The sequence below is a fragment of the Dryobates pubescens genome, chromosome 13, assembly GCF_014839835.1.
Source record: "Dryobates pubescens isolate bDryPub1 chromosome 13, bDryPub1.pri, whole genome shotgun sequence".
NCBI classification, from domain to species: Eukaryota; Metazoa; Chordata; class Aves; order Piciformes; family Picidae; genus Dryobates; species Dryobates pubescens.
The window spans coordinates 23,135,694-23,163,447 of NC_071624.1; the positions used below are offsets into that span (position 1 = coordinate 23,135,694).

Genomic DNA, 27,754 nt, shown 5'->3' on the forward strand with positions numbered 1-27,754 from the left:
GCTGGTTGCCTGGGAGAAGAGACCAACCCCCACCTGGCTACAACCTCCCTTCAGGGAGTTGGAGAGAGCAAGAAGGTCTCCCCTGAGCCTCCTCTTCTGCAGGCTAAGCAACCCCAGCTCCCTCAGCCTCTCCTCCCAGGGCTGTGCTCCAGACCCCTCCCTTTCTTGCCCTTCTCTGGACACCTTCCAGCAGCTCAACATCTTTCCTAACCTGAGGAGCCCAGAACTGGACACAGGACTCAAGGTGTGGCCTCAGCAGTGCTGAGCACAGGGCACAAGGACTTCCCTGCTCCTGCTGGCCACACTCTTCCTGATGCAGGCCAGGATGCCATTGGCCCTCCTGGCTGCCTGGGCACACTGCAGGCTCATGTTCAGCCTACCATCGACCAGTACCCCCAGGTCTCTCTCCGCCTGGCTGCTCTGCAGCCACTCTGCCCCAGCCTGTAGCACTGCCTGGGGTTGTTGTGGCCAATGTGCAGAACCTGGCACTTGGATGTGTTCAATCTCCTGCCCTTGGACTCTACCCATCTGTCCAGCCTGTCAAGGTCCCTCTGCAAAGCCTCTCTACCCTCCAGCAGATCAACTCCTGCCCCCAGCTTAGTGTCATCAGCAAATTTACTGCTGATGGACTCAATCCCCTCATCCAGATCATCAATGAAGATGTTAAAGAGGCTGGGGCCCAGCACTGAGCCCTGGGGGACACCACTGGTGCCTGGCTGCCAGCTGGCTGTGGCACCATTCACCACCACTCTCTGGGCTCAGCCTCCAGCCAGTTCCTAACCCAGCTCAGAGTGCTGCTGTCCCAGCCAGGGGCTGACAGCTTGGCCAGGAGTTTGCTGTGGGGGATGGTATCAAAGGCCTTGCTGAAGTCCAGACATCCACAGCCTGCCCCACAGCCACCAGGCAGTCACCTGGGCATAGAAGGAGATCAGGTTGGTCAGGCAGGACCTGCCTGCCCTTCCTAAATCCATGCTGGCTGGGCCTGGTCCCTTGAAGGCCAGTAGCATACTCAGGTGGCATTAAGAAGAGTGTATCCTGGAGGCTGCTCTCCTCCTCTTCTACTCAGCCCTGGTTAGACCCCATTTGGAATATTGTGTCCAGTTCTGGGCTCCCCAGTTCAAGAGGGACAGGGAACTACTGGAGAGAGTTCAGTGGAGGGCAATGAGGATGATGAAGGGACTCAGTCTTATGAGGAAAGACTGAGAGACCTGGGGCTGTGTAGTGTGGAGAAGAGAAGGCTGAGAAGGGACCTTCTCGATGTCTACAAGTGTCTGAAGAGTGGCTGTCGGGAGGATGGAGCCAGGCTCTTTTCAGTGATACCCACTGATAGGACAAGAGGCAATGGACAAACTCAATCCCAAGAAATTCCATCTCCACATGAGAAAAAAACCTTTTTTCCTGTGAGGGTGGCAGAGCCCTGGAGCAGGCTGCCCAGGGAGGTTGTGGAGTCTCCTTCTCTGGAGGGGCTCAAAATCTGCCTGGGTGAGGTCCTGAGTGACCTGCCCTAGGTGGGCCTGCATTGCAGGGGGGCTGGACTTGCCCCCTGGAAGTGCCTTCCAACCCCTAGCTTCCTGTGATTCTCTTGTGTTTGTTCTTCAAGGTTTGGACACACAAAGGGAGAGCAAAAGCCACCCAGAGAGGACAGAGGCAGAGCTGAATAGAGACTCACCATCCTCAGGCACCGTCCACAGCCTCCCAGTTGAAGCACAGCTCAGCCTCTTCTGGATCCTTCCACTGGCCTCACCTGCAGCAAAGACAACCCAGAGCAGAAGTTCAGCTCAACAGTGGTGATACCTCAGTATGAACACAGAGAGGAAAGACATCAAGAGCCCAAGAGGCCAGCACTCTGTACCTATCACTGCAAACCTCTTTAGTGCCCCACTCAGGAGCTGCTGGAGATCAGATTCAGCACCACAGGGAGACACCAAATCCTTCTTGGTCAGCCACTACTGTGCACAAAGGGCTTGTTCCCCAGCAGGGCACAGCAGCCAGGACCCCAGAGGTACAGAAAGAGGCAAACAAACCATCTCAGGGGAGCAGAGGAGGGAGCTGGAGGAACCTTGGAAGGATCCTTCTTCATAGGAAACTTCAGGGCTTGGAGGAGATTGCTGTGGTCCTGGGAAGAGGAAATCACCTCTGCAATCACCTCTGGTTCTGCCCAGGAGGTAGGGCAGGATGCAAGAGCTCAGAGTGCCAGGCAAAAGCCAGTAGCCCCTTCTGCCAGCTTTCCCCTTGTTAGCAAGGCTGGTCACAGGAGGGGAAGAGCCCAGAGGCAAGACCTGAGCAAAGGTCCTGCTCGGAGAAGATCCTTTCCCATAGCACTGCAGGGTCCCACAGGTGGATCTTTGGATTCCCCCAGACTGAGAGCCCCTTCCTTGAGGTTTGCAGGTCTCTCTGATCTGGGATCATCTGGTAACCCACATCTCTCTCCTCTGTCCTGATTCTGCCCTACAAGTGCCACAGAGGGCTCTGAATGACACACACCTGACACTGCCACCAGCACAGGCTGGGAGCCTGGAGCTGCTCTGTGCCCTCCTGTTCCCAGTGCTGCTCCACCTGGCCCTGCAGCCCCTCCACTGTGCACAACTCACATGGAATTCTGCACATGTGGGCTCCTGTGCTCAGCACTGGGCAGGCCACACCTGGAGTCCTGTGTCCAGTTCTGGGCTCCTCAGGTTAGGAAAGATGTTGAGCTGCTGGAAGGTGTCCAGAGAAGGGCAAGAAAGCTGGGGAGGGGTCTGGAGCACAGCCCTGTGAGGAGAGGCTGAGGGAGCTGGGGTTGCTTAGCCTGCAGAAGAGGAGGCTCAGGGGAGACCTTCTTGCTCTCTCCAACTCCCTGCAGGGAGGTTGTAGCCAGGTGGGGGTTGGTCTCTTCTCCCAGGCACCCAGCCCCAGAACAAGAGGACACAGTCTCAAGCCGTGCCAGGGGAGGTTCAGGCTGGAGGTTAGGAAGAAGTTCTTCCCAGCAAGAGAAATTGGCCATTGGCAAGTCCCTCAGCACTGCTGTGTGATGTAGGAGGGAGCTCCCACCAAGCTCCAGCACTGCTGACAGGCAGGAATCATTATCCTTTGCCTTGCAGTAGAATCATAGAATCAATAAGTTGGAAGAGACCTCAAGGATCATCCAATCCAACCTGTCACCCAAGACCTCCTGACAACTAAACCATGGCTCCAAGTGCCACATCCAAGCCCCTCTTGAACCCCTCCAGGGATGGGGACTCCACCACCTCCCTGGGCAGCACGTTCTGATAGCTAACAACTCTCTCTGGGAAGACCTCCCTCCAAGGCCGGGCCCAGCCTGGCCCCAGGGCAGGAGCTCCCTCCAAGGCCGGGCCCAGCCTGGCCCCAGGGCAGGAGCTCCCTCCAAGGCCGGGCCCAGCCTGGCCCCAGGGCAGGAGCTCCCTCCAAGGCCGGGCCCAGCCTGGCCCCAGGGCAGGAGCTCCCTCCAAGGCCGGGCCCAGCCTGGCCCCAGGGCAGGAGCTCCCTCCAAGGCCGGGCCCAGCCTCTTCCCAACTAGAGAAGACTTTCCCACACTCTTCAGGTAAATCACCTCATGGATCACACTTCATTTAGGGAAAGAAGAGACTCCAGTGGCAGCCTGTGCCACCAGGCAGAGCCTCTGCCCACTGGTCAGTGGCCAACCAGGTGAGCAGCACAATCAGCAAGGGCAGGGAAGAGCTCAGCCTGCTTTGTGCCCTGCTCTGCAGACCTCTGCAGCCTGCTGACACTGAGGGACACAGGAGGACTCTTCCTGCAGCCTGCTTCCTACCCACTCACTGGGTCATTGCTAATGGCCACTTGAGTTCCTCCCTTCCTTCCTGCAGGAGAGGTCTGTAATCACCAGGAACTGCACCTCTCTTGGGCTAGGTCCTGCTTGAGGACCTAGCTCCTGGCTCCCATCCCCCCCAAGCCATTCCAGCAAGACAGTTGCCCAAGAGAAGGCAGCTCACAACAGCCAGGCCTCTGCATTAGCTCAGCCTGCAGGAATGCTGCTGCTGCTCCTCCGCTCCCAGGGCTTCCTCATTCTGCTCTTCCTCCCCCTGCCTGGGGCAGGGATTGAGTTGAAAGGGCTGCTGAGGGTTGATGGGGCACAGGAAGCAAGGAGATAGCACAGGACCTCAAGTGGTGCTTGTGCCACCATGGAAAGCCTTGGGCCTCCAGCACTACCTGGATTCCACCTGGCCAGGAGTCCAGCCATGGGCAGGCAGCTTGGCTTGTGTGCTCCTGCCCTGGCATCCCAAATGCATCCTCTCTTAGGCCACACCTGGAGTCCTGCGTCCAGGTTAGGAAAGATGTTGAGATGCTGGAAGGTGTCCAGAGAAGGGCAACAAGGCTGGGGAGGGGTCTGGAGCACAGCCCTGTGAGGAGAGGCTGAGGGAGCTGGGGTTGCTTAGCCTGCAGAAGGCTCAGGGGAGACCTTCTTGCTCTCTCCAACTCCCTGCAGGGAGGTTGTAGCCAGGTGGGGGTTGGTCTCTTCTCCCAGGCACCCAGCAGCAGAAGAAGAGGACACAGTCTCAAGCTGTGCCAGGGGAGGTTCAGGCTGGAGGTTAGGAAGAAGTTCTTCCCAGCAAGAGAGATTGGCCCTTGGGATGTGCTGCCCAGGGAGGTGGTGGAGTCCCCATCCCTGGAGATGTTTAGGCAGAGCCTGGATGAGGCACTTGGAGCCATGGTTTAGTTGATCAGATGCTGTTGGGTGATAGGTTGGACTCCATGATCTCAAAGGTCTTTTCCAACCTGGTTAATTCTATTCTACTCTTTGAGGGCTGGCTGTGGTCCTCCTCCTTTCAAAGGCTGCCTCTTCAACTGTCTGCTGGCTCTGCTGCTGTGGCTTCCAGCCAAGCAGTCTGCAGCCTCCAGGAGGGAAGATGGCAGCTGCCCAACACACCCAGCACCCCTGCCCAACACCTCTCCTGGCTGGCACCTCTCAGCTCCCCTGTGGAAGCTGTGTGCATGGTTTTGCAGCTGCTCAAGGAGCTGTTTACCCCAAAATCCAGGTCAGAAGCTCCCCTAAAAACTTGGTGACAGGGGATGAGCTGGAGCTGGCCACCTGCTATGCTCAGCCAAGGCTAACACTGCCAAATGAAATGAAGAAGGGACCAGAGACAGAGAAAGACAGGACAAAAAGGAGGATGAAACTGGAGAGGAGACAAAAGAGCACAATGCCCTTTTGCACAGATGGAAACCACAGCCCTGAGCCTCCTGCTGCTCTGCTGCTGTGTAATCATGGGCAGAGTGCAGGCTTCATGCCCCCACAGCTGGGGGCTGGCAAAGCTGGCAGCTCACTGCCCTCTCCATCACTCAGCTGGAGGGAGGGCAGGACAGTGCCAGTGCTGCCAGTCCTGCTGAGGGGAGCCTGCTCAACACACCTGGGGCTGGGGGGGGAAGTAGAGAGAAATGCCTCCCTTTGCTTGAGCATTTTCATAGCCTGGATCCTGCCATGGGACTATTCTACCAGAGCCAAACCCTCTGAGAACAAGGAAGTGTCAGAGCTGAGAGGACTCATAAAGCCCTCCCCTTGCTGTCCCCATGGGGCTGTGGCCCCTGGCAGGCATGGGCTGTGCTACCTCCTTACACAACCACCCTGTTCCCCCAGGGAGCTGCCTCTCCTCTCCCACTGCAAGCCAGGGCAGGGCAGCAACCAGCATGAAACCTCTGCCCTGGTCTGCTGCAGATGCCAGGAGTGGTGCAGGGGCTGCAAGAAAGGAGCCTGGTGAGGACAGAGACCTGCCAGCTGAGCTGCACCCTTCCTGCTCCCAGATGCTCAGCCAGCACCTGAGCCAGCCACTGCACAACCAGGGCCTGCTCTCCGTTATCTGAGCTGCAGGCTGCCTCTCAGCCACAAGCCAAGTCAAAGGGTCTCTCTCTAACTAGTATCACAGTATCAGGCAGGGTTGGAAGGGACCACAAGGGTCAGCTAGTTCCAACCCCCCTGCCATGGGCAGGGACACCCCACACTAGATCAGGCTGGACAGAGCCTCATCCAGCCTGGGCTTAAACACCTCCAGGGCTGTGGCCTCAACCACCTCCCTGCACAACCCATTCCAGGGCTTCACCACTCTCATGGGGAAGAACTTCCTCCTCATATCCAGCCTGAATCTCCCCACCTCCAGCTTCATTCCATTCCCCCTAGTCCTATGTATTCACAGGACCTTCCCAGAGAAGCTGGTGCACAGCTTGATGGCCCTGCCTGGTCCACCTCAGGCAGCCAGCTGGAGCAGACAACAGCAGGGATGGCACAGCCACTCCCTGTGCCCATGGCCTGCTGCTGGCACGCTGCAGGGAGCACAGCTCTCTGGGGGGGGAAGGAGCAAGAAGGAAGGAAGGAAGGATGGGTGCCTGCTGGGGGCACTTCAGAGGCACACAGGGAGCCTTGGGAAGGTGGGAGATGCAGCAAGGAACAGAGCTCTCTGAGAAGGAAGGAAGAGTGCCCGCTGGGGGGCACAGAGGCATTTCAGAGGCACAGGGAGAGCCTTGGGAAGGTGGGAGATGGAGCAGAGCTCTCTGAGAAGGAGGAAAGAAGGAAGGAAGGGTGTCTGCTGGAGGGACACAGAGGCACTTCAGAGGTACACAGGGAGCCTTGGGAAGGTGGGAGATGCTGCAGGAAGCAGAGCTCTCTGAGAAGGAGGAAAGAAGGAAGGGAGGAAGGGTGCCTGCTGGGGGGCACAGAGGCACACAGGGAGCCTTGGGAAGGTGGGAGACAGGCAGGAAAGCCCAGTCCCAGCTCCCAGCCTCACCAGTGCTGCTGGGCTGCAGCTCTGGGTGCACAGCCCAGGCAAGGTGGGTGGCCTCCCTGGCCACTCCCTGCTCCTGGACTGGCTTTCAATGGCTTGTAAAACTTGGCCAACTGTTGGGAGCTGGAGCAGAGCTTGCTGTGCTGAGGGCCTGCCCCAGGCACAGATTGTGTCTGAATTTCAGCTAAAAATGGAGGAGTTGGTCCTGAGGAGCTTCATGGGGGAAGCCCAAGTGGCCCAGATGAAAGCAGAGATGGTAGCAGACCCAAGCAGGAAAAGCCCCAGCAGCCTGGTTTGGAAACTGCCCTCTCAAGCCTCTCAACTAATTAGAGGCTAAAAGTCTAATTGTCAGGCCACACATTTCCACACAAAGCAGAGTGTGTGGGGTAGCCCTGGTTATTTTAAGCTAGATTACAGGTCTGAGGGCTCTAATGAAGGCTGCTACCAGCTGCTCTTCAACAGCACAGAACTTTTACTGATGAATAACTCCTAACAAGGAGAGCTGGGGAGGGGGGGGGTGCTACCAGAGCTCAGGAATGCCCCAGCCATACCAGAGGATGGTGACAAGTTGCCAAAGCATTCAGATTGCTCTGCAACACTAAGTGATCATAATTGAATTGCACTGTGGCTGTAACCAGAGGCAAGGTCTGGATCCAGGGATCCAAAGCCAGCCACAAGATGAAAGGCTGCTGGCAAGCCACAGGTCACCTACCTTAAAGGACCTCAGTCACCTGCAGGTGAGGTGCCAGACAAGATGCAGGCAAAAAGCCCCCTGCAGTGAGCTACAGAAGCAGTAAAAGGCAGAGGGAGGTGGGGGTGAAAGGTTGGCACTGCTGTCCCCAGCTCTGCCCTGCTGCCTCCAGGTGGCCAGAGCTCAGACAGCAGGTTTGAAGCAGGAAAAGGAAACAACCCCAAAGCTAATCTAGTGACCCAAAGCCAAACAGGCAGCTTCAACCCAAGGGAAAACACAGAGGAGATTTGTTCAGCATGCTGAATGTTTATGCAGGGCTCCAGGCAGCTCTGCTGACAAGGACATAACTCAGCCCAATAGCTGGGAGATGAAGGTTCAGAATGGGATACATTCCACCAAGCTCTCGTCAGAAGCTGTCTTCTGGGGGCTTGGGTTGCTGTTTTTTACTGCTAAGAGCAGCAGCTCAGATCCTTTCTTTTTTGTCCAGGTTGGAAGGAGGGAATCTCCACAGGGCTCTGAGTAAGCAGAGCTGCCCTGGGCACACTCCACTCCCCAGCTGCTCTTCCCCAGACTGAATCTCACATTCAAAGTCAACCCACCTGCAGGAATAGAATAGAATAGACCTTCGAGATCATCAAGTCCAACCTCTCACCCAGCACCATCTGATCAACTAAACCATGGCACCAAGTGCCTCAGCCAGGCTCTTCTTAAACACTTCCAGGGATGGTGACTCCACCACCTCCCTGGGCAGCACATCCCAATGGCCAATCTCTCTTGCTGGGAAGAATTTCATCCTCACCTCCAGCCTGAACCTCCCCTGGCACAGCTTGAGACTGTGTCCTCTTCTTCTGGTGCTGGTTGCCTGGGAGAAAAGACCAACCCCCACCTGGCTACAACCTCCCTTCAGGGAGTTGGAGAGAGCAAGAAGGTCTCCCCTGAGCCTCCTCTTCTCCAGGCTAAGCAAGCCCAGCTCCCTCAGCCTCTCCTCACAGGGCTGTGCTCCAGACCCCTCCCCAGCTTCCTTGCCCTTCTCTGGACACCTTCCAGCATCTCAACATCTTTCCTAACCTGAGGGGCCCAGAACTGGACACAGGACTCAAGGTGTGGCCTAAGCAATGCTGAGCACAGGGCACAATGACTTCCCTGCTCCTGCTGGCTACACTCTTCCTGATGCAGGCCAGGATGCCCTTGGCCTTCTTGGCCCCCTGGGCACACTGCTGGCTCATGTTCAGCCTACTATCAACCAGGACCCCCAGGTCCCTTCCTGCCTGGCTGCTCTGCAGCCACTCTGCCCCCAGCCTGTAGCACTGCCTGGGGTTGTTGGGGCCAATGTGTAGATTTGGGGTCAATAGGAGATGGTCTCCCAGCAGACAGGGGGCCCTACTATGGCACTGCAGAGCTCCTGCACATGCATCACCCATCCTGGGTCCTGCAGGATGGTCTCAGACCAACAAGGAGCAAGACACAGACATCATCTCCCTCAGCCCATAGCACTGAACCACAGGATGCACAAGAGCTGAACCATCCCAGCTTACCCACAGCCACTGTGGCACTGGGAGAGGGTAGTGGCTTGCAAACCTTTCCTGGGTGTCCAACCTAAAGAGCCAGTTCAAGATTAGAATGTCCTGAAAGTGCTTCCCTTCGTATTTAAAAGCCAAGAGCTCTTTGAAGAGTGATGAGGCCCCTCCTGCACTTGACACAGGAACATCCAGGACTGTACCCAGGAGATCAGCTCAGGACACACGAACAGGAGCAGCTTAGGTTTCAAACCCAGGCCTGTACCCAGGAGATCAGCCCAGGACACATGAACAGGAGCAGCTTAGGTTTCAACGACGGAACAGCGCTCCGGAGATCAGCCCAGGACACATTAAGCAGCTCTTTGCAGGACTGCAGAGAGAGACCAGAGAAAGCTGCTGCAGGCAGACTGACTGCACAGCATCATCCTAGTGGAGAAATTCACCTTCTGGCCCTCAAAAACATGCCCAGATTTGGCTGGTGCTTTGCTAGCCCTCATGCACACTCAGAGCCACTTCACAGAGCCAAGCAGTGGAGACGTCGGAGGCCACCCCCGAGCCAGAGCCCTTATGGGTCACAGAGCCACACAGGGGACATTGGGACAGAGGATCCAGCCCTGCCTGAGTGACAACTCGACATCAAGGAGAGGAGAAACGGGACCTGCATGTGCCAGCTGCAGTGGAGGGGAGCTGTGCAGGGATAGGGTTACAGAGAGCAGGCTGGAAACCAGAGCCAGGCCAGGAGAGCAAACCCTACGGCAGCGCCGAAGGAGCGGCAGAGCAAGCTGAGGGAAGAGAGTCCAGGAGCACAGCTGCTGTGGAGTCAAACCTCCCTAATGGTGAAGAGGGGGAGAATAATGCAGAGGTTCTGCCAAGCTGCTGGTGTTTGCTGCAGCAGCTCTAGCCTGGCAGGTAAGGCAGGGTGAGGCACGGGAGCTCAGCCTGAGTGGGTCACCTACAAAGGACTTAGCATGGAAGTTGGGGTGGGGGGGATAATAAAGGCAGGCACAGGAAGGAGGTGAAGTGAGCAGCATCAGAGGTCAGCTTTGCCTTTAACAAGGGAGATACTACACAGCATGGGGAAGGATTCAGGGGCAGGTAAGAAACTGAGCATAAGGGAGAAGTGGAATGGGGCAATGGTGCCTCTCTGCTCTGCTGAGACCCCCACCTGGAGTGCTGTGTCCAGCTCTGGGGCCCTCAACACGAGGACACAGACCTGATAGGAAGAGTCCAGAAGAGGGCCACAAAGGTGATCAGAGGGCTGGAGCACCTCCAGGCTGAGAGAGTTGGGGTTGTTCAGCATGGAGAATAGAAGGCTCTGGGGAGACCTTAGAGCAGCCTTCCAGTAGGAGGAGGTTACAGGAGAGCTGGAGAGGGACTTTTCACAAGGGCTTGTAGTGATAGGACAAGGGGTAGTGGTGTGAAAGCAGAGCAGGGCAGGTTTGGCTTGGACATCAGGTAGCAGTTCTTTACCAAGAAGGAGTCAGTGGAGGCCCCAGCCCTGGAGACATTAAAGGTCAGGCTTGATGGGGCTCTGAGCAACCTACTCTAGCTGTGGATGTCTCTGATGACTGCAGGGTGGTTGGACAAGATCTCTAGAGGTCCCTTCCAACCCAGTGCATTCTGTGGTTGGAATAAAGAGCATGGGATCAGAGGTAAGAGGGCAAAGCAGAGGAGAACTTCTTGTGCCTGGCACAGAGAAGAGGAGCACTGTGAGAAATGCAGAGGAGGAGAGCACAGAGACACAGGATTTTGACTTTTTCCTTCTGAAACAAGATCCTCTGCAGCAGAACAGAAAGGCAAAGAAGCCTGGAGAAGTCAGGTGTGCCCAGAGCAGCCCCAGGCTGAAAAGGCAAAGCTCATGTTTAACAAAGACCAGAGCAGACCCCACAGGAGCCTTTGAGCCCACGATGCCACAGGCATGCCTGGCCCCAGAGTGCCACAATTGATGTGCTGCTGCCAAAAGTGAGAAGAGACCTGAGAGGCTCTGGGGAAGTAAATACATGAGAGGAGAGATGAGCTGGAGGGAGCAGAGCTTGGGAAGAGCAGCACAGACCCTGAGGGCAGAGACATCGGTGGCACCAGGGCCCTCTGCTCGAGCTGGGCTGGCGTGAGGACCACCAGGCACCCCAGGAAGGGAAGGGCACTGGGGCACAGGCAGTTTGGGGGTTCATACTGGTGAAGGGTGTAGAAATGCGGGCTGATGAGGGTGGAGGAGACAGCAGAAGCAGCAGCCACGGAAGGAAGGGTTTGGGAATGAAGAAGAGGGTGTGGAGAGAGCTGGAGGGGGAACTGGGCAAAGAGGGCTAGAGCTCAGGGAAGGAAAACACTGCCAGAATGTGAAGAACACCCAGCTCTGTAGCCTGGGCCTGAGATACCCAGGCAGTGAAGAGCTCCTACCCAGCTCTGTGCTTCAGGCCTAGTGAACAGTTTAGCCTGGGGACAACAGCAAAGCCATCTAATGACAACTTGTTCTGTGGAAGAGTGAAGGAAAAGGGGAGAGGGAGATCCTGATGGCACATCCAAGCTGCAGGATGACTTCCCCAGCACCATCCATCCCATCCTGTCCTCTGCCAAGGTCACCCTGCCATGTCTCAATGCCAGGAGTCAGGAAAGATGGATACTCAGAGGAGCCAGAAAGCAGTTGACACTGTGTGCCTGGGCAGACAGACTGACAGACCAGCTCGGAGGCCACCTGCAGCAAGAAGGGTCCAGCAGCGCCCCCCAGATGTCACCAAGGTGTGCAGGATGAGGAGGGAAGGGAGCAGAACCCAGGTGCTTTGCCAGACCCCCGAGGAGCAGCGCTAGCCATCGCTGCCATGCTTTGCAGCAGGATTCATTCCAGCAGCCTGCCTGCCAGCTGACTCTGCTCTGTACATTAGTGAAGTGAAACCAGCATTTCAAGGGGAGGGCAGGAACTGCAGAGGAACCCCACAAACTGCAGAGGAACCCCACAAACTGCAGACTGAGGACCCTTACAGCCCACATTACTCAGGAGCATCTTTTCTCTCACCTAAGCCAAGCAGCTTGTACTCTGCAGTAGCAACCAAGGGGCTGGGGGCCGCCGGTGGCACCAGGTGGCAGCAGCACACCAGGGATGCTCCCCTACCAGGGCAGCCTCTGCCTCCTCCTTCATCTTCCTGACCAACTGGCAGAGAACAGAGCCTGGCAGAGGCTCCACACCATGCCACACACGCTGCCACTGCCGTGCTGATTCATCTCCCAGCACAGCCAGCCCCAAGCTGAGGCACCAGCAGAGAGCCAGACAGACCCTGCATTCATTTCAGTGGCACATGAAACCTAACGAGCCCCCACTGCCCCCTGGACCATCCCCACCCTCCAGGCTATTTCAGCCCCAGCAGGCAGAGAAGGGATTTTGAAGGCAAGGCTCCAGGCTGAACTTCAGGATCGCTGGACTCAGGGAGACAGGAAGCACAGCCCTGGCAAACGTTTCCCAAGCCCCCCTGCAACTCCAGCCTGTTGTTCTCCAGTTTTGTTTGCTTTTCTTGAGGGGAAAAAAAAAAAAAAAGGCAGTTGGGACATTTCAAGTCACAATTAAGCCTTTATTCAACTGCAAACAATTGCCTGGTCCCTACCCAAAGCGATGCAGATGGAGCCATCCCAGCTGCAACCCCAGCTCCTGCTCCTCTCTGCCTGCAGCCCCGGAGAGCCGCCTCCGACAGCCCCCTTCCCTCTCTTCACACCACCCCATACACTGATTTTTTAACTCAATCTCAGGAAGGAAGCAGCAACAGCTTCAAGGAAACAGAGCCTGCCACTACTGAGGTCACATCCCAAGCCTCCAGGCTGGAGCAGTGCTGTCTAAACTGGTCCCTGTGCAAACACTCATTTCTTCTCCTGCATCGGGAGCGCTCGCCTTTGAACTCCCCTCGACTTGTGCTGCCTTTGACAGGCCTGGTTTTGCTTTGAAAGGCAGCCTTTGTGACTGCAGGGGGGAAAAAGGAAAAAAAAAAAGAAAAGAAGCCTGAAATATGTGACCCAAATGCACCAGGAGGCTCAGAAATCAAAAGGGAAAGTCCTAAAGTGTGCCGCTCCCCCTCTCCACCCCACTCCAACTCGCCCAAGCCAAGCTCGAGACTCTTCAGAGCACCCAGCTGGGCATTTTGAAGTCATTTCAACCAAACAGCAGCAACACAACTTCAGCCTCGTTGCTAGGACAGATAACATTTCTCTTGTTCAGGTGCATAAACATACCCAGCTGATGTGATTTTACAAGTCCTAAGGTTTCCAAGACATCTGCCTGCGGCCAAAGGGCAGAACCGATGCGGGGGGAATCGCCAGCTGGAGGCCAGGCAGGATACATTTGGCATCCAGGCTGGCACTGGACTAAACTGGTACCTGCCTGCAAGCATCTGAATCCCCCACTGGGAGAGAAACAGTGTCTGAAAGGGAAAAAAAAACCTGCTGCTGTTATTGCAGGTGATCACATGCCCTGTAACAGTCCTGCAGCACTACTAGGTTTGACAGCCCCGAGACAGCCACGCTTGCAGCTCTCTCTGTGCCTCCTCAGCACTGAATCCCACCCCCCCAGGATTAGTTCTGCACATGCTGCTGACCAGAGACAGAGCCCAGGCACCATCATTTGCATATAAAAGGTCTAGGAGAGCCTGGTTGCTCCAAGGGTGCTTTTCTTCCATGGGAAGCATTTTTCAGCTGCCCACACAACCACGTAGCTGGAAGAGCTACGAGTGAAACTAGAGCAGGTCTGAGAGAACAGCATCACAGAATGGTAGGGTTTGGAAGGGACCTCTGGAGATCATTGATTCCAATCCCCCTGCCAGAGCAGGAGCACCTAAAGCAGATCACAGAGGAAAACATCCAGGTGGGCCTTGCAAGTCTCCAAAGATGGACACTCCACCACATCTCTGAGCAGCCTGTTCCAGTGCTCTTCCACCAGCAAAGTGAAGAAGTTCCTCCATGCTTAGAGAGAGCTTCCCGTGTTTTCAGTTTATGCCCATTGCCTCTTGTCCTCTCACTGGGGACCACTGAGAAGAGCCTGGCCCCATCTTCCTGACACTCTTAAGCATTAATACAATCTCCCCTCAGCCTCCTCTTATCCAAGCTGAACAGACCCAAAACCAGCAAAGCACCAAGGTTGATTCTCCTGACTCACCCAAACCGAGTCCAGCTTCCCCAGCATCCTCCCCGCAACCTGCTGCACCAACAAGAGGAGGAGGATCTTGTGTCAGGGTAGCCAGGGTCTGCAGCTCTGACAGGCAACCTCCAAGCTCCTGACATGTGGATGAGAACACATCTGCTGAGAACTCCTCCTTGCTCCTGGTGGAAGCCTTGTTCCACTCCACAACTCGCACTAATTGCACCATTATCGAATTAAGTACACAACTCCACCTTCCACAGGAAGCACTCTCTCAAACAGGACGGTGAACATCTGCTCAGGGTTTCTACCACCACACTACAGGAAGACACAAGACCACAAGATGAGAGGAAAGCCCTTGAGAGCTGTTATTAGTAAGTGAAGAGCTCACTTTCGATTACATGCTGGGCCTGAATCCTCTCTCCATGTGCCGAGCGCAGCCAGGGCTGTCCAGCCCTGCAAAAGGCCTGGGCTGAGGGCAGCTGCTCTGGGTGGCCTCATGATGACAACAGCCTGCATTCAAAGAATGGCTTAGGTTGGAAGGGACCTCAGAGATCACCTAGTTTCAACCCCCCTGCCATGGGCAGGGACACCTCCCACTAGCCCAGGTTGCTCAAGGCCTCATCCAACCTGGCCTTGAGCACCTCCAGGGAGGAGGCATCCAAAACCTCCCTGGGCAACCTGTGCCAGTGTCTCACCACCCTCAGAGTAAAGAATGTCTTCCTAATCCCCAGTCTAAATCACCCTCCTCAAGCTTCAATCTATTCCCCCTTGTCCTGTCACTACAAGCCCTTGTCAAAAGTCCCTCCCCAGCTCTCCTGCAGCCCCCTTCAGGTACTGGAAGGCTGCCCTAAGGTCTCCCCGGAGCCTTCTCTTCTCTCCAGGCTGAATAACCCCAGCTCCCTCAGCCTGTCCCACTGCAGAGAGGAGCCCTCTCAGGGCCACACATTGTCACTACTGTTCTTCCCAAGAGACTGGGAAACATGCCCCTCATGAGGCTTTCTCCACACCAAGAAATACCTAGCCCAACCTTTACAATCTGCCTTTCCCATTCCAAAGCCCTGACAGCTCTGGTTTAGGAGGGTTAAACTGGAGCCTCTGGTCTTTCATTTCTTGATATCTAGAGCCTTCTAAAATGGTTTAGCAGGGGAGATATGTGGAGGGCCTGCCTTGCCCACTGACCTGCTTTCATTAATAACCTCTCCTCAAGCGGCCTGGGCAGGACAGCAAGCTCAGGTCAGCTGAGTTGCTCCTGGGTCTGCTCTCTACCATGAGCTTAACTGCTTCTAAAAACAGTGCTGGCCATGACCTCCTCTCTTAGAAAGGGAAATCCCCAGCCAATCAATAAAAGGAAAGAGAAGGCAACTTGATAAATATAGCAAGGCCCCTGCTTATCTAGCAGCAAGAGCTGCACAAAGCCACACACGCTGACCCTTCCCTGCTGCCGGCTTCCACCAGCACAGGGCACGAGGACAAGCTGGGCACTGACAGAAGCACTCAGGATTTGTATTCCTCTGCTGCAACTCTGACTTTCAGGGTTAGGAACAGTGCCTGGGGTTTCTTACCTCTAATAACTGCATTAAAACTCATTCAGGATCATCACTGCCTCTGAAAGGCCGGGGATGAAGATGCAAATGCATCAGACCTAGCACAAACACAAAGACAAAGGGGTTTTCATTGTCTTGGCTCAGATATGAGGCCAGGCAGAGAGGGGATCCCATGGCTGCTGAAACCAGCAGCAGCTCTCTCAGCAATTCCAGCTTGCAGCACACACCAGCACCCAGGGCTGCAGCACAGCAGCTCCAGGTGCTGCCACTGATGCAGAACAGGCAGAGCTGAAAGCTGCATCTTTGAGAAGTCAGAGCTGCAGCACTCCTCATCACAGGAGCATCACAGAATGGCTTGAGCTGGAAGATCAGCCAGTTCCATCCTCCATGCCACGGGCAGGGACACCTCCCACTAGCCCAGGTTGCTCAAGGCCTCATCCAACCTGGCCTTGAGCACCTCCAGGGAAGGGGCATCCACAGCCTCCCTGGGCAACCTGTGCCAGTGTCTCCCCACCCTCAGAGTAAAGAATGTCTTCCTAACCCCCAGTCTAAACCACCCTCCTCAAGCTTCAATCTATTCCCCCTTGTCCTGTCACTACAAGCCCTTGTCAAAAGTCCCTCCCCAGCTCTCCTGTAGCTCCTTCAGGTAACTGGAAGGTTGCTCTAAGGTCTCCCCGGAGCCTTCTCTTCTCCAGGCCAAACAGACTCAACTCTCTCAGCCTCTCCCCACTGGGGAGGGTTCTCCAGCTCTCTGATCATCTTTATGGCCTCCTCTGGACCCTCTCCAGCCATTCAACATCCTTCTTGAGTTGGGAGCTCCAGAGCTGTATGCAGTACTTCAGACGAGGTCCCACAAGAGCAGAGTAGAGGGGCAGAATCACCTCCAGCCACCTGCTGGCCACACATCTTTTGATGCAGCCCAGGACAGTGTTGGCTTTTTGGGCTGCCAGCACACATTGCCAGCTTATGGCAAGTGTCTCATCCACCAGCACCCCCACATCCTTCTCTGCAGGGCTGCTCTCAATCCAGCCTGTTTCTGTGCTTGTGGCACCTGTAAGAACCCTTTGCTCTGCAATTGTGGGGCAGGAGCAGCAGCACAGCTATCTGCAGCACAGATGTGGTGGGATCCTGCCTGCCAGGCTCTCAGCTCCTCAGAGACCTCCAACAGAACCAGCTTGCTCCTGGGAGGTTTGATTCCAAGGGCTTTGTCATTAGTCAAACCCTGAAAACGTGACTTCCTCTGCCCCCAGACCTATTGAACCTTTTCTGAGAAGTCTAAGGAACTTCCTCTCACATTTCAAAAACAGAAGGCAAGGCCACAGGAGGAAGGGTTTCACTCTGACTTCCTCCAGCAGAAATACCCATCGAAGGAAGAAAGACCCAGAAGAGGAGGGAGGAAAAGGAGGGAGGGACTTTCACTTCTCATCAACAAAACAAAACCCAAAGTCCACTGCACAGGACAGAACCACTTTTGCTTCCTCTTTTGCTTCATTTAGCAAAGGCAATGGCAGCTCTGCAAGCTGCTTCCTAATGAGGCAGTCAGATCTGCAGAGAACCTCTGCATTCAACACTTCCACATTAAAAATGATCTCCACTTAGTCTCCTTGCTGAACAAAACAGGCTCTGTCTAGGATCATATTAGCTGGTATCCCAAGGTGCCTGGCTACCCTCTTTCTGATAGAGCCTGAGAGCAGGCAGTAGAAAGGTATCCATCTGCCCGCTGGCACAGCAGGAGGGGAGAGAGCCCCAAGGGAGCACTGCCAGCAGGCTGAATAGATTAACTTGTGTCATTCCAGACAGGGGGAAAAGAGCAAAGAACAGAGTAGGTAAGAAATGATCTTCTGCCAGTCTAAGAAGTGCAAAGGACAGGAGGGAGGGCTACGAGTTTGAGGGAGCTGGGATTGTTTAGCCTGGAGAAGAGGAGGCTCAGGGGAGACCTCATTGCTCTCTACAACTACCTGAAGGGAGGTTGTAGCCAGGTGGGGGTTGGTCTATTCTCTCTAGCAACTACCACCAGAACAAGAGGACACAGTCTCAAGCTGCACCAGGGGAAGTTTAGGCTGGAGGCAAGGAGAAAGTTCTTCACAGAGAGAGTTGTTAGCCACTGGAATGTGCTGCCCAGGGAGGTGGTGGAGTCCCCACTCCTGGAGGTGTTCAAGAGGAGATTGGACATGGCACTTGGTGCCATGGTTTAGTCATGAGGTCTGTGGTGACAGGTTGGACTGGATGATCTTTGAGGTCTCTTCCAACCTTGGGGATTCTGTGAGCTGCTTGCCGGCACATGCCAGCCCTGGCATTCATTCGCACCATGATTCCGCATCCCGCTGGTGCCGGCACCGCGGCACTCCCTGCCTGCAGCGCGGCTCCAGGCTGCCCTGTGAGCGGCACTGTACCTTCCCTCCCCGCAGCTGCTGGCTCTCCTGGCAGGAATGGTCAGTGGTTGAGTCAGCCACGGGCACAAGAAAGGACACGATCAATTTTTCAGACCAAAGCCTGCCGGCTCAGTCGTCACTTCTGATCAATGATTCGACTGCAGGGGCTGCCCTGCAGGCCCAGCTTCTCTCTGAGCCCATCATAGTATCAGTCAGGGTTGGAAGGGACCACAAGGATCAGCTAGTTCCAACTCCCCTGCCACAGGCAGGGACACCCCTCACTAGATCAAGCTGGCCAGAGCCTCATCCAGCCTGGGCTTAAACACCTCCAGGGCTGGGGCCTCCACCACCTCCCTGGACAACCCATTCCAGGGCTTCACCACTCTCAGGGGAAGAACTTCCTCCCCACCTCCAGCTTCCTTCCATTCCCCCTAGTCCTATCACTACCTGAGAGCCTGAGAAGTCCCTCCCCAGCCCCCCTGTAGGCCCCCTTCACACACTGGAAGGCCACAATGAGGTCACCTCTGAGCCTTCTCTTCTCCAGACTGAACAGCCCCAACTCCCTCAGTCTGTCCTCACAGCAGAGGTGCTCCAGCCCTCTGCTCATCCTCATGGCCCTTCTCTGGACACCTTCCAGCACCTCCAGATCCCTCTTGTAATAGGGGCTCCAGAACTGGAGGCAGTACTCCAGCTGGGGTCTCACCAGAGCTGAGCAGAGGAAGAGAATCCCCTCCCATCGAATCCCAGCCTGAGGCAACTGCATTAATTACCACTTCCCTCACCATGCCTCAGCCCTCACCTTCAGCAAGCAGAAATGCTCCTCTCCAGCACGGTTCATCGTGCTCCCAGCCTGCTGTGCTACAAAAAGAAGGCATCTGCTCTTCCAGGGCTGGCACCCTGGTGACTCACAGCACCACAACATTCTATAGGAACACAAAGTCAACATCACAGCTTCATGTTTAAGGCACAGATTCATTCTGCCCAGGTCACCTCTCTGAAGGTGCCTCCCCCAAAGCGCCCCCTTGGATTTCCCACCCAGCCACTGTAGATGTCCACTTGAAGGATGACAACTGCCAGGCTGAGGAACAGCAATTAAGCTGTCACAGCCACTGGGCAAACAGCAGCAGAAGGATCAGAGCAAAGCTGCTCCAGCAACAACTCGAAGGTGCTGTTTCCCAGCAGGGAAGCCCCTGACACTGCCCTGTGTAATGGTGCAATCTGGCAAAGCTGCAGGGAAAGCCTGGGACTCGCCTTTAGGTCGTCTCAGGGGTTTCTGAACATGCCTCCAGTACCTGGGAGTCTCCCACCCTGGCCCCTTCCCTTACCACAGGGCTCCTGACAGGACTATTTTTGCTGCTGTGCTGCCCTTTACTTACAGCTGCTGCCAGGATGACGCACCAGGGGTTCAAAACCCCCTGCAAAACAGGGAGTTCACAGCTTGAGCAGGCACTTCTGCTTTGAAAGCAAGGGACTTTCTCTTCCCATAGCAGCTAAATCCAAACAGCTCAGCCCACGCCAGCAACAGACATTCAGAGCCCAATGTACTTTTCACCTCCCTGAATTAGAAGCACCAAGGCCTGGAGCAGGGCAGCAGTGTGGGTGCTGGAACAGGAATGAAAGGATCCACAGCACTGGGTTATCCCAGGGATGAGAAAGCTTCCTCAATATACTCATAAAATTACTTACTGAAGGCACTGCACCTGCTCCAGGACCAGCCAGCAGTGTCAGTGTTGGCACCAGTGCCAAAATTTACCAGTGTTTGGTTGATAAACTCAGCTCAGCTATGGCTTTTACACAAGCCACTCACCTCAGCTCTATCCCTCTCCCTGGGCACCATGCCATTCCCTCTCCCTGCAGAAGGGAAAGGGGCAGCACACAGAGACTCTGGCACCTCAGGGAAACCAGATTCAGACAGAGAAGCTTCCTTGCTGCAAGCAAGGTAAGATTTCTCTTTGCCTAGACTCCCTCTCTCTAATATCTGCAGCTCCTGGCTAGGTTTGCACACACATCCACGGCCTCTGGATAGCACCAGGGCACTGGAGAAGGTACAGAGAAACAGGGGGGGGCACTGCAGCTTTCCTTTGCTAGAGCAGTCCCCTCCTGTCATCTGCTTTAAAGGGAGTGGATAAGAGAAATGCAAGACAGGAGCTCCCCTGACAGAGCTGACACTTTCTAGAAGCAGAAGATCTCCCCTTCATACCAGGCAGGCAATGAACAGCCTTGTACAGGTGAGAGAGATGTTTGCAGAGGACTGAGAAGGTCTGGAAGCACAAAGGATTCAGATACACAGAAAGAAAAGCTGATACCCCCAGAAAGAGCAGAGTTAATTGCCCTGCAGGGATCCCTGCCATTATACTGCCTAACCCACTGTGACTGTAGGGAAATGGCTGCCCAGGAGCACAGCAGACACAGAAGCAGCACTGAACTAGAGCATCAAAGGAAATAACTCCCACATACAGAGGACATAAAAGTATCAGCTTGTGACAAACCCTGGAGTCACAGCACTCATTGCACTGGAGAGGGAACGAGGGGCTGACAAGGGCCCAGAGCTCCCCAAGGCTGCAGGGCAGTTGACAGCAAGACATGAACTGTACTTCAGCACTGCCAGGGGAGCAGTTTCACACCCCAGGACACTGGTAAAGTCCAGCAGACACAGCATCTTCAGGGGTATGTAAAGCACCTTAAAAAAACCCCCAAACAAATCACAAAATAGCAGTGATGCCTCCAGAGGAGCTCACAAATCCCACTCTGCTGTGCACCTGCCCACCAACCCCCCCCAAACACACTGCAGCTGTGCTTCCCCCACCCAAACACAGCTTTCTGCCCCACCACACACAGGCTGCTCCCTTTCACATCCAGCTTCAGCACCCTCAAGCCTTGTGCCCGAGGAGCCTCACTGCCTCTTACCCACATCTGAGCTCCAGGGTAGCACAGGCTTTCTGCTTTGCACCCAGGTGCCATGGGCCTGCTCCAACGTTTTCAGTGAGGTTTGAGCATTTTAGTCTTTGGGAAAATTCAAGGAAGGAAGAAGAGAGCCTTTGGCCCTGGGGTGGCTGCAGCCCTAACCTGGTAGGAGGCAGGAAAGGGGCTGTGCAGCCTGACTAGAAAGCAGAAGGAAGCACAAGCCCGAATAATGCTGAGCGGAGCGAGAAGCAAAGGCTCTGTGGCTCCTTCCGTCCTCCTAAACCTACACCTGAAGGCTGGGGGCGATGAGAAGCCCCTCAGGTGACGCTGCTGGCAGGGGGAACCGGCAGCAAGCCGGGCTGCAGGAAGCAGAGGCAGCCACCTGAGCTCCGGGCCGGCAGCCAGCCAGGCTCTCCTCCAGGACCCTCGCTGAGGCGCTCTCACCACCGGCTGTAGGTGCCTCGTAAACGAGACGACAGCTTCTCTTGTCCACATAAAAACAGTGACACAGAGTCCTGACTGGCTCTGGCACACTCTGCACTGCTAGTACCAAGTGCTCCATGCCAGTCATGCTCTGGCAATAAAGCAAACTTCCGCCAATTACTTGGAAACGTTAAAGAAAGGGGGGGGGGGGGGAAGGATTTTATTGCACATCCAGGCAGCCCAGTAGAAACAACAAGAGGCAACTGAATAGATTTGGGCTGGATTGCCACAAGGCACTCGTCCTCTCAGAGGAAGCTGGCTACCTCAACAAGTTTCTAGAATAACAACAAAATAACAAAAGCCCTCTGAGGCTTCCAGAAGGAACAATGCAAGCTGCACCCCTGGCTCCCAGCAGCCCCGGGGGTTTCAACGGAGGCCACCAGACACAGGCTGGCAGAGGCCAAGCAATTGAAGTGACTCAAGAAGAAACGCTCTGAGGGTCCTTACCATAAAGCTGTCACTCACAAGCAGTACCACATCCCAAGCACGTTCTGCCAGAGAGAACAATCCCACCATTTCATTCTGCAAGGAAGAACTGGTCAGGTTGGAAAAGGAACAACGACTCTGCTCTGCAGCCAGTGCTGCCTGAGCCATGAAATGGAAGAAAGCTGAGCTCTAGAGAATAGCCTGCCCTGAATCTGGGCTTAAGTTCAGATGCAAGACTTTGCCCCCCGAGCAGATAAGTTAGGAGCAGTGTCTACCTATGTCTCTGCTGCCAGGACAGGCACCTCCAGAGAGGGGTGGAGCTGCTGGTGGTTAACAGCCTCAGCAGAAGTCACCAGGCTGGGCTTCTTGCTAGGTCTCAGACAGAGCTGCCCAACACACAGCCTGCACTTTGCCACCAGAACAGGCCCACCCACCCTGTTTCTAGCTAAGCCCATTCCCGAGGCTCAGGTAAACCTCAGCCCACATCACCACCTCTCCTATGAAGGCCATGGCTGCTGGCCAGCGTGGCTCTGGCACCACCAGACCTGCACCCTTGCGAGAGCCAGCGGGGGACTTCTTTCCTCCAGGAAAGAAGGGACCTGGACAGGCTGGAGAGGTGGGCACAAGCCAACCTCAGGAGGTTCAACAAGACCAAGGGCAGGGTCCTGCAGCTGGGTCGAGGCAATCCCAGGCACAAATCCAGGCTGGGCAGGGACTGGCTGGAAAGCAGTCCTGAGGAGAGGGATTTGGGGGTGCTAGTGGAGGAGAAGCTCAACAGGAGCTCTCAGTGTACACTTGCAGCCCAGAAAGCCAATCAGATCCTGGGCTGCAGCGAGAGAAGTGTGGCCAGCAGGGCCAGGGAGGTGATTCTCCCCCTCTGCTCAGCTCTGGTGAGACCCCAGCTGGAGTACTGCCTCCAGTTCTGGAGCCCCTATTCCAAGAGGGATCTGGAGGTGCTGGAAGGTGTCCAGAGAAGGGCCAGGAGGATGAGCAGAGGGCTGGAGCACCTCTCCTATGAGGACAGACTGAAAGAGTTGGGGCTGTTCAGTCTGGAGAAGAGAAGGCTCAGAGGTGACCTAATTGTGGCCTTCCAGGATCTGAAGGGGGCTACAAGAAGGCTGGGGAGGGACTTCTCAGGAAGTGCTAGGACTAGGGGGAATGGAATGAAGCTGGAGGTGGGGAGATTCAGGCTGGAGGTGAGGAGGAAATTCTTCCCCATGAGAGTGGTGAAGCTCTGGAATGGGTTGTCCAGGGAGGTGGTTGGGGCCCCATCCCTGGAGGTGTTTAAGCCCAGGCTGGATGAGGCTCTGGGCAGCCTGATCTAGTGTGGGGTGTCCCTGCCCATGGCAGGGGGGTTGGAACTAGCTGATCCTTGTGGTCCCTTCCAACCCTGACTGATACTACTATACTAAAAGCAGCACTGGCAAAAGGCAAACCACTGTGTGTGCCCAGCACAGCTGACCTTCACGGGGTTTAGAGTGCAGGAGATCAGCTGTATCAAACATGCTGTTGAGCAAACACTCCACCTAGAAGATAAGCAGTGTGATCCACGAGGGAAGGAAGATTGCTCTTGCTCCAGCTCAGACTCACAGGAATAAAGCTCCTACAAATGCACACAACACAAAAGGAAGCCTCTGAGGCTGGTTACTTGATACATGTTGCAAGGGAATACACAGACACAGAACTCTGCTCTCTTGGGATAGGGCCCTGGGCAGGCTTCCCCTGCTTGAAGAAGAAATTTGAGGACATCTCTCAACTGAGAAAGAGCAGCAAAGTCAAAATAATAAGTCCCCCCCAAAGTCATTAACCACAGCTAAAAGCAGGGGCCATCTGTTTGGCTTTGCTGCTGCTGGGTCCCATTAATGTGATCTCCCCCAGGAAAATGCAAGACCCTGCTCTCAAACTGCCCATAGATCGCTCAGGTCTGCAGAACAATGCTGCAAAACAAACCCCATACAAAACCATCCCCACAAGTCCAAGTGAAGCATCCTGGAGAAGAGGAAGCTGCTCCTCCAGCCCAGGGGCACAGCCAGGAACAACAGGGTGAATGGAAGCTCCCCACCAACACTTCAGCATGAAGAAGGCTGAGCATGAACACAACAGGTCTGCTGCTGGGGAGCTGAGTCAGGAGGGGGTCTCTGCAGACCCTAAACCTCCACAGGCATCAAACACTTGCAGCAGCCATAAGATTGACCAAATCTGCAATAAATGAAGCAAAACTGGAGGGAAAATAGGTGGCAGGTAAGGGGAACGTGTGTGTGCAGCTCAAAAAGGACTCCCAAGAGGTCCGAGTTAGAGAGAAGGGCTCCCCAGTACCCCCACATGCTCTCTGGCAGGCAAAACGGGCTCATTTCACAGGGGATTCACCCAGTGGATGTGTTTCAGTTCCACTTCAGCCCATGTTCCCAGTAAAAAGAGCTGATTTTCCTCTGGAACCAGGCACCACCCCGGGGTACAGAGCAGCACAGCGCTCTGCTGCCGCTGGAGCCTTTCAGATCAGTCACGTCTGCAACCCTGCAAAGCTGAAGCACCTCACACCGGGGCAGCTTCCTTCCTTGCACGAAGTCATCACCTCCAACAGGAAGCACGCCTGATTTCCTTGGATTTGCTGTTTGGGCCACGAGGTGCAGATGCAGCCCTACTTGTTGCAGAGGCAGGACACAAGACAACCAACCACCACTCAAAAGTAGGCCTGGACAGGCATTTACTATTTATAAGCTAATGATCTGATCCCTCCTCGGGGAAATCCTATCCTTGCAGGCCGGTGAGAGTGTGTGGAACTGCACAGGCCCTACAGGACTGCTCAGGGAGGAACAGGAGGAAGCAATTCCATCAGCAAAATTCCTCCCCGCTCCTTAACAGCACAGGCATCCTCCTGGAGAGCCAGCCAGGGATTACAAGGAGGGATTAATCTGCCAGGCTAATTTGTTGAGAGCAAAGTCATTTTGTTAATAGCAATCTTCCCCATTCATGGTTCTCTCACAAGGGCTCTGATGGAGCCCTGCAAATGTTGATGTTTTCCTGCAGGCAGCGGCAGAGCTGAGCCTCAGGATAAGAGCCCACATCCAAACTCAGAAGCACCAAGCAGCAGAAAGCTGGGGCTGGATGGAGCTGCCTTGGATGGAAGGCACAGGCACCAACTTTCATAACTGCCTGTTAGTTATTAGTAATAATTAGCCCCCCAACAAGGGAATATTCCTGCTCTGGGAAGTTGAGTGGGATGTGCAAGTACATAACAATGATTTTTTAATTCACTTCCCCCCCCCATTCCTGTTCACCTTTTTCCCCTGATAAAAATAATCTCTGTGAGCTTAACCTGCTTGATTTGCTTGTACAACCATGCTCAACAACTTCATGGAATCATAGAATCAATAAGGTTGGAAAAGACCTCAGAGATCATCATCAGGTCCAACCTGTCACCCAACACCTCCTGACTACTAAACCATGGCTCCAAGTGCCTCATCCAATCCCTTTTTGAACTTCACACACTCCATGCAACCACACAAGAAACAATCATCCTCTCTCTAGCCTCCTTTTAATTCACCTTCCAAACTACTACTGAGAGCAACTCTTTCCCTCACCTGACAGCAGCCTCTAAGGAGGACCTGAGGATACAGAACAGGGTGGGAAATAGCTGTCTGAAACAGCACAGATGGAAGCAACATCTCCATGAGGAAGAGGCCCAGCTCCCAGAGCAAGCCTCACAAACAGGGTGGACAAGAGCCCTCCAGATCTGGTGCCTGCTTTCAGGTGAGCAAAGCTCAGTGAGATGCAGGTCAGCAGTACAGGGAATGGCTGCACACATCACCCCCTTCACTCCCACCAGGGCTGGGACAGGGGTGGCATTGAAAAGCCCCATGTGAACAAAACCCCCAAGCAAGCCAGGGCATATTTTGGCAGATGGCAATAACAATAAAAGCTGCTGCACAGCAGCATCCTCCCAAAGCCTCTGTATCATGGTTAAGATCTAGCCCTAAAGCTTCCCTTCATTTTGTTTCTTTTTTTTCTCCCATTTAGCTTGCCACAGATCAATCTGACAGCTAAGTGACACTGTCAGCAGGGCAGAAGGGCTGGGAGGACACTGCCACCAAAGCAACAGCAACAATGCATCTGAGGAAACAGCCCTGTTCAGAAACATCAAATAACTTTGCTGCCAGTGTAAACAGATTCCTGTGAACAGAGCAAAGGGGAAACCAGATGTTCCTAGAAACTAAGAACTCTAAGTAAAACTCTGAAATCTATTTCCCAGTCTTCAGCTCAGTTTGTTCACTGAAAGGTATCCATGCCCCCAGCAAACACCCTGGAAGCAGCCACCTTGCAAAGTCCAGAGCAAAGCAGACCACACAATGTCCTGGCCTGTTAGCAGGGCTGCAATGCTTGCCACTTGCTTTTCTTAACAAAAGAGATGTTGGCAGCAAATACTAAGTCATCACTGACTTGGGGAAGTTTGTTCTCATGTCTGAGTCTCTGTCAGTTAAAAACACACACTCTGTTTCCATGCACACACTCCTATACCACCACCAGCAGCCACACAATTCCCACAGCCCAGCCTCTGCCCTCCACAAGCACACAGACTGACCACATCTTCTTGCTGAATTAAGCAGATGGAGCTCTCATCACCACATGGCAGCTTTTTCCACCTTTAATCCCACCCCTGTGCATTGTCTCTAAACTCTGCCCAGCTTTCTACCAGCCTTTGCCCCATACACAAGCACCAAACCTGGGTTTGGCGTAACAGTTTGCTTTCTCTGGTAACTGGGACTTGACCTGAACAGAGGTAAAGTCCCAAGCTAACCAGACCAGTGTATCAGAGCCTCATCTCTCATAACCCACTCAGCACTCCAAGTTGTTTGGGTGCTTCACTAGCTTTTAGCTGCAAACTTGCTTCAGGTCACTGACAAAGTCAGCAGTAGGATCCTTATAAGCCTGTCAGTATAACACAGCAAAGTTCTCTTGGAGCCACCAATTTGACATGGGTTATTGTGAGCTCATCCTCCCTCAGTTAATTCAGAAGGAAAACCCAAAAGCATCCTATGGAATGCTTTAAGGAAACCCACGTTTACAACACCGTTGGTTGAGGGTTTTGTTTGGCAAGTGTCAAACCTCCAGCAGTACCAAGTCCACACCAAACTTCAGCCACCAGCAGAGTCAAATCAGGACAGAAAGCTTCTCTGGCTTGTATCCAGCAAGGAGAGCTGGCACCATCTCCACAAACCTGCACTGTCTGACCTCATGCAATGGGCACCGGGCAAAACCAGCAGGCAGGATGCAGGCGGCAGGAGTCTGGCAGAACAAGCAGCTCCGTGCCGCTACCATGGTCGGTGAAGCATTAGGATCCCTCACCCGAGAGGCGCTGCCAGGTGGGATCTCTAAGGCGCCTGCACAGGTGGGAGGGAGGGAGGGAGGGAGGGAGGGATAGCCTTTGGCAGGAGGGCAGGGGAGGCGAGCCGGGGCCGCAGCCTCCGCTCCGTTGGCGAGAGCTCTCCGAGCCCGGGGCCCGCCCACTACCGCCGCGGGGTTGGGGAAGAGCCGCCGTTCCCGGTACGGAGGGGGCGGAGGCCCAGCAGAGCCGCCGGACCGAGCGGCAGGGCCGGCAGCAGGCAGGCCGCCCCCGCCCCGGGCCTGACCCGGCGACAGCCCCGCGTCTCGTTCCTTCTTTTTGAAGTCAATCCATCTTTAGCCCGCCCTGCACCCCGGGGCCGTCCCCTGCGGTCCCCGGCCACGCTGCGCGCGGCGGGGAGCAGCGCAAGGCCAGCCCGGGCCCGCCGCCGCAGCCCGCCCCACCGGCACCGCGCTGCAGGCCCGCCACCGCCGCCTCAGCGCTGCCGACACCGGGCCGGCAACCGCCCCTCACAGACAGGCCCCGGGGAGGCCCCGCTCATCGGGCGGCGAGGAGAGGGCGGAGCGGGGCCCGGCCAGGCGGCGGAGAGGAAGCTGAGGAGCGCCGCGAGGCCCGGGCGAGGAGCGGGA

At 55.1% G+C, this 27,754-nt stretch overlaps 1 protein-coding gene across 1 annotated transcript in view; it reads right to left on the reverse strand.

Annotated features, from left to right (window-relative positions):
* MTMR4 (myotubularin related protein 4) overlaps positions 1-27,754 on the reverse strand; it is a 68,423-nt gene that overhangs the window by 40,542 nt on the left and 127 nt on the right. Inside the window, exon 2 of the mRNA XM_054166335.1 lies at positions 1,670-1,744. Within this exon, the coding sequence (XP_054022310.1) occupies positions 1,670-1,672 (3 nt within the window). The 5' untranslated portion in view covers positions 1,673-1,744. The remainder of the gene's footprint in view (positions 1-1,669; positions 1,745-27,754) is intronic.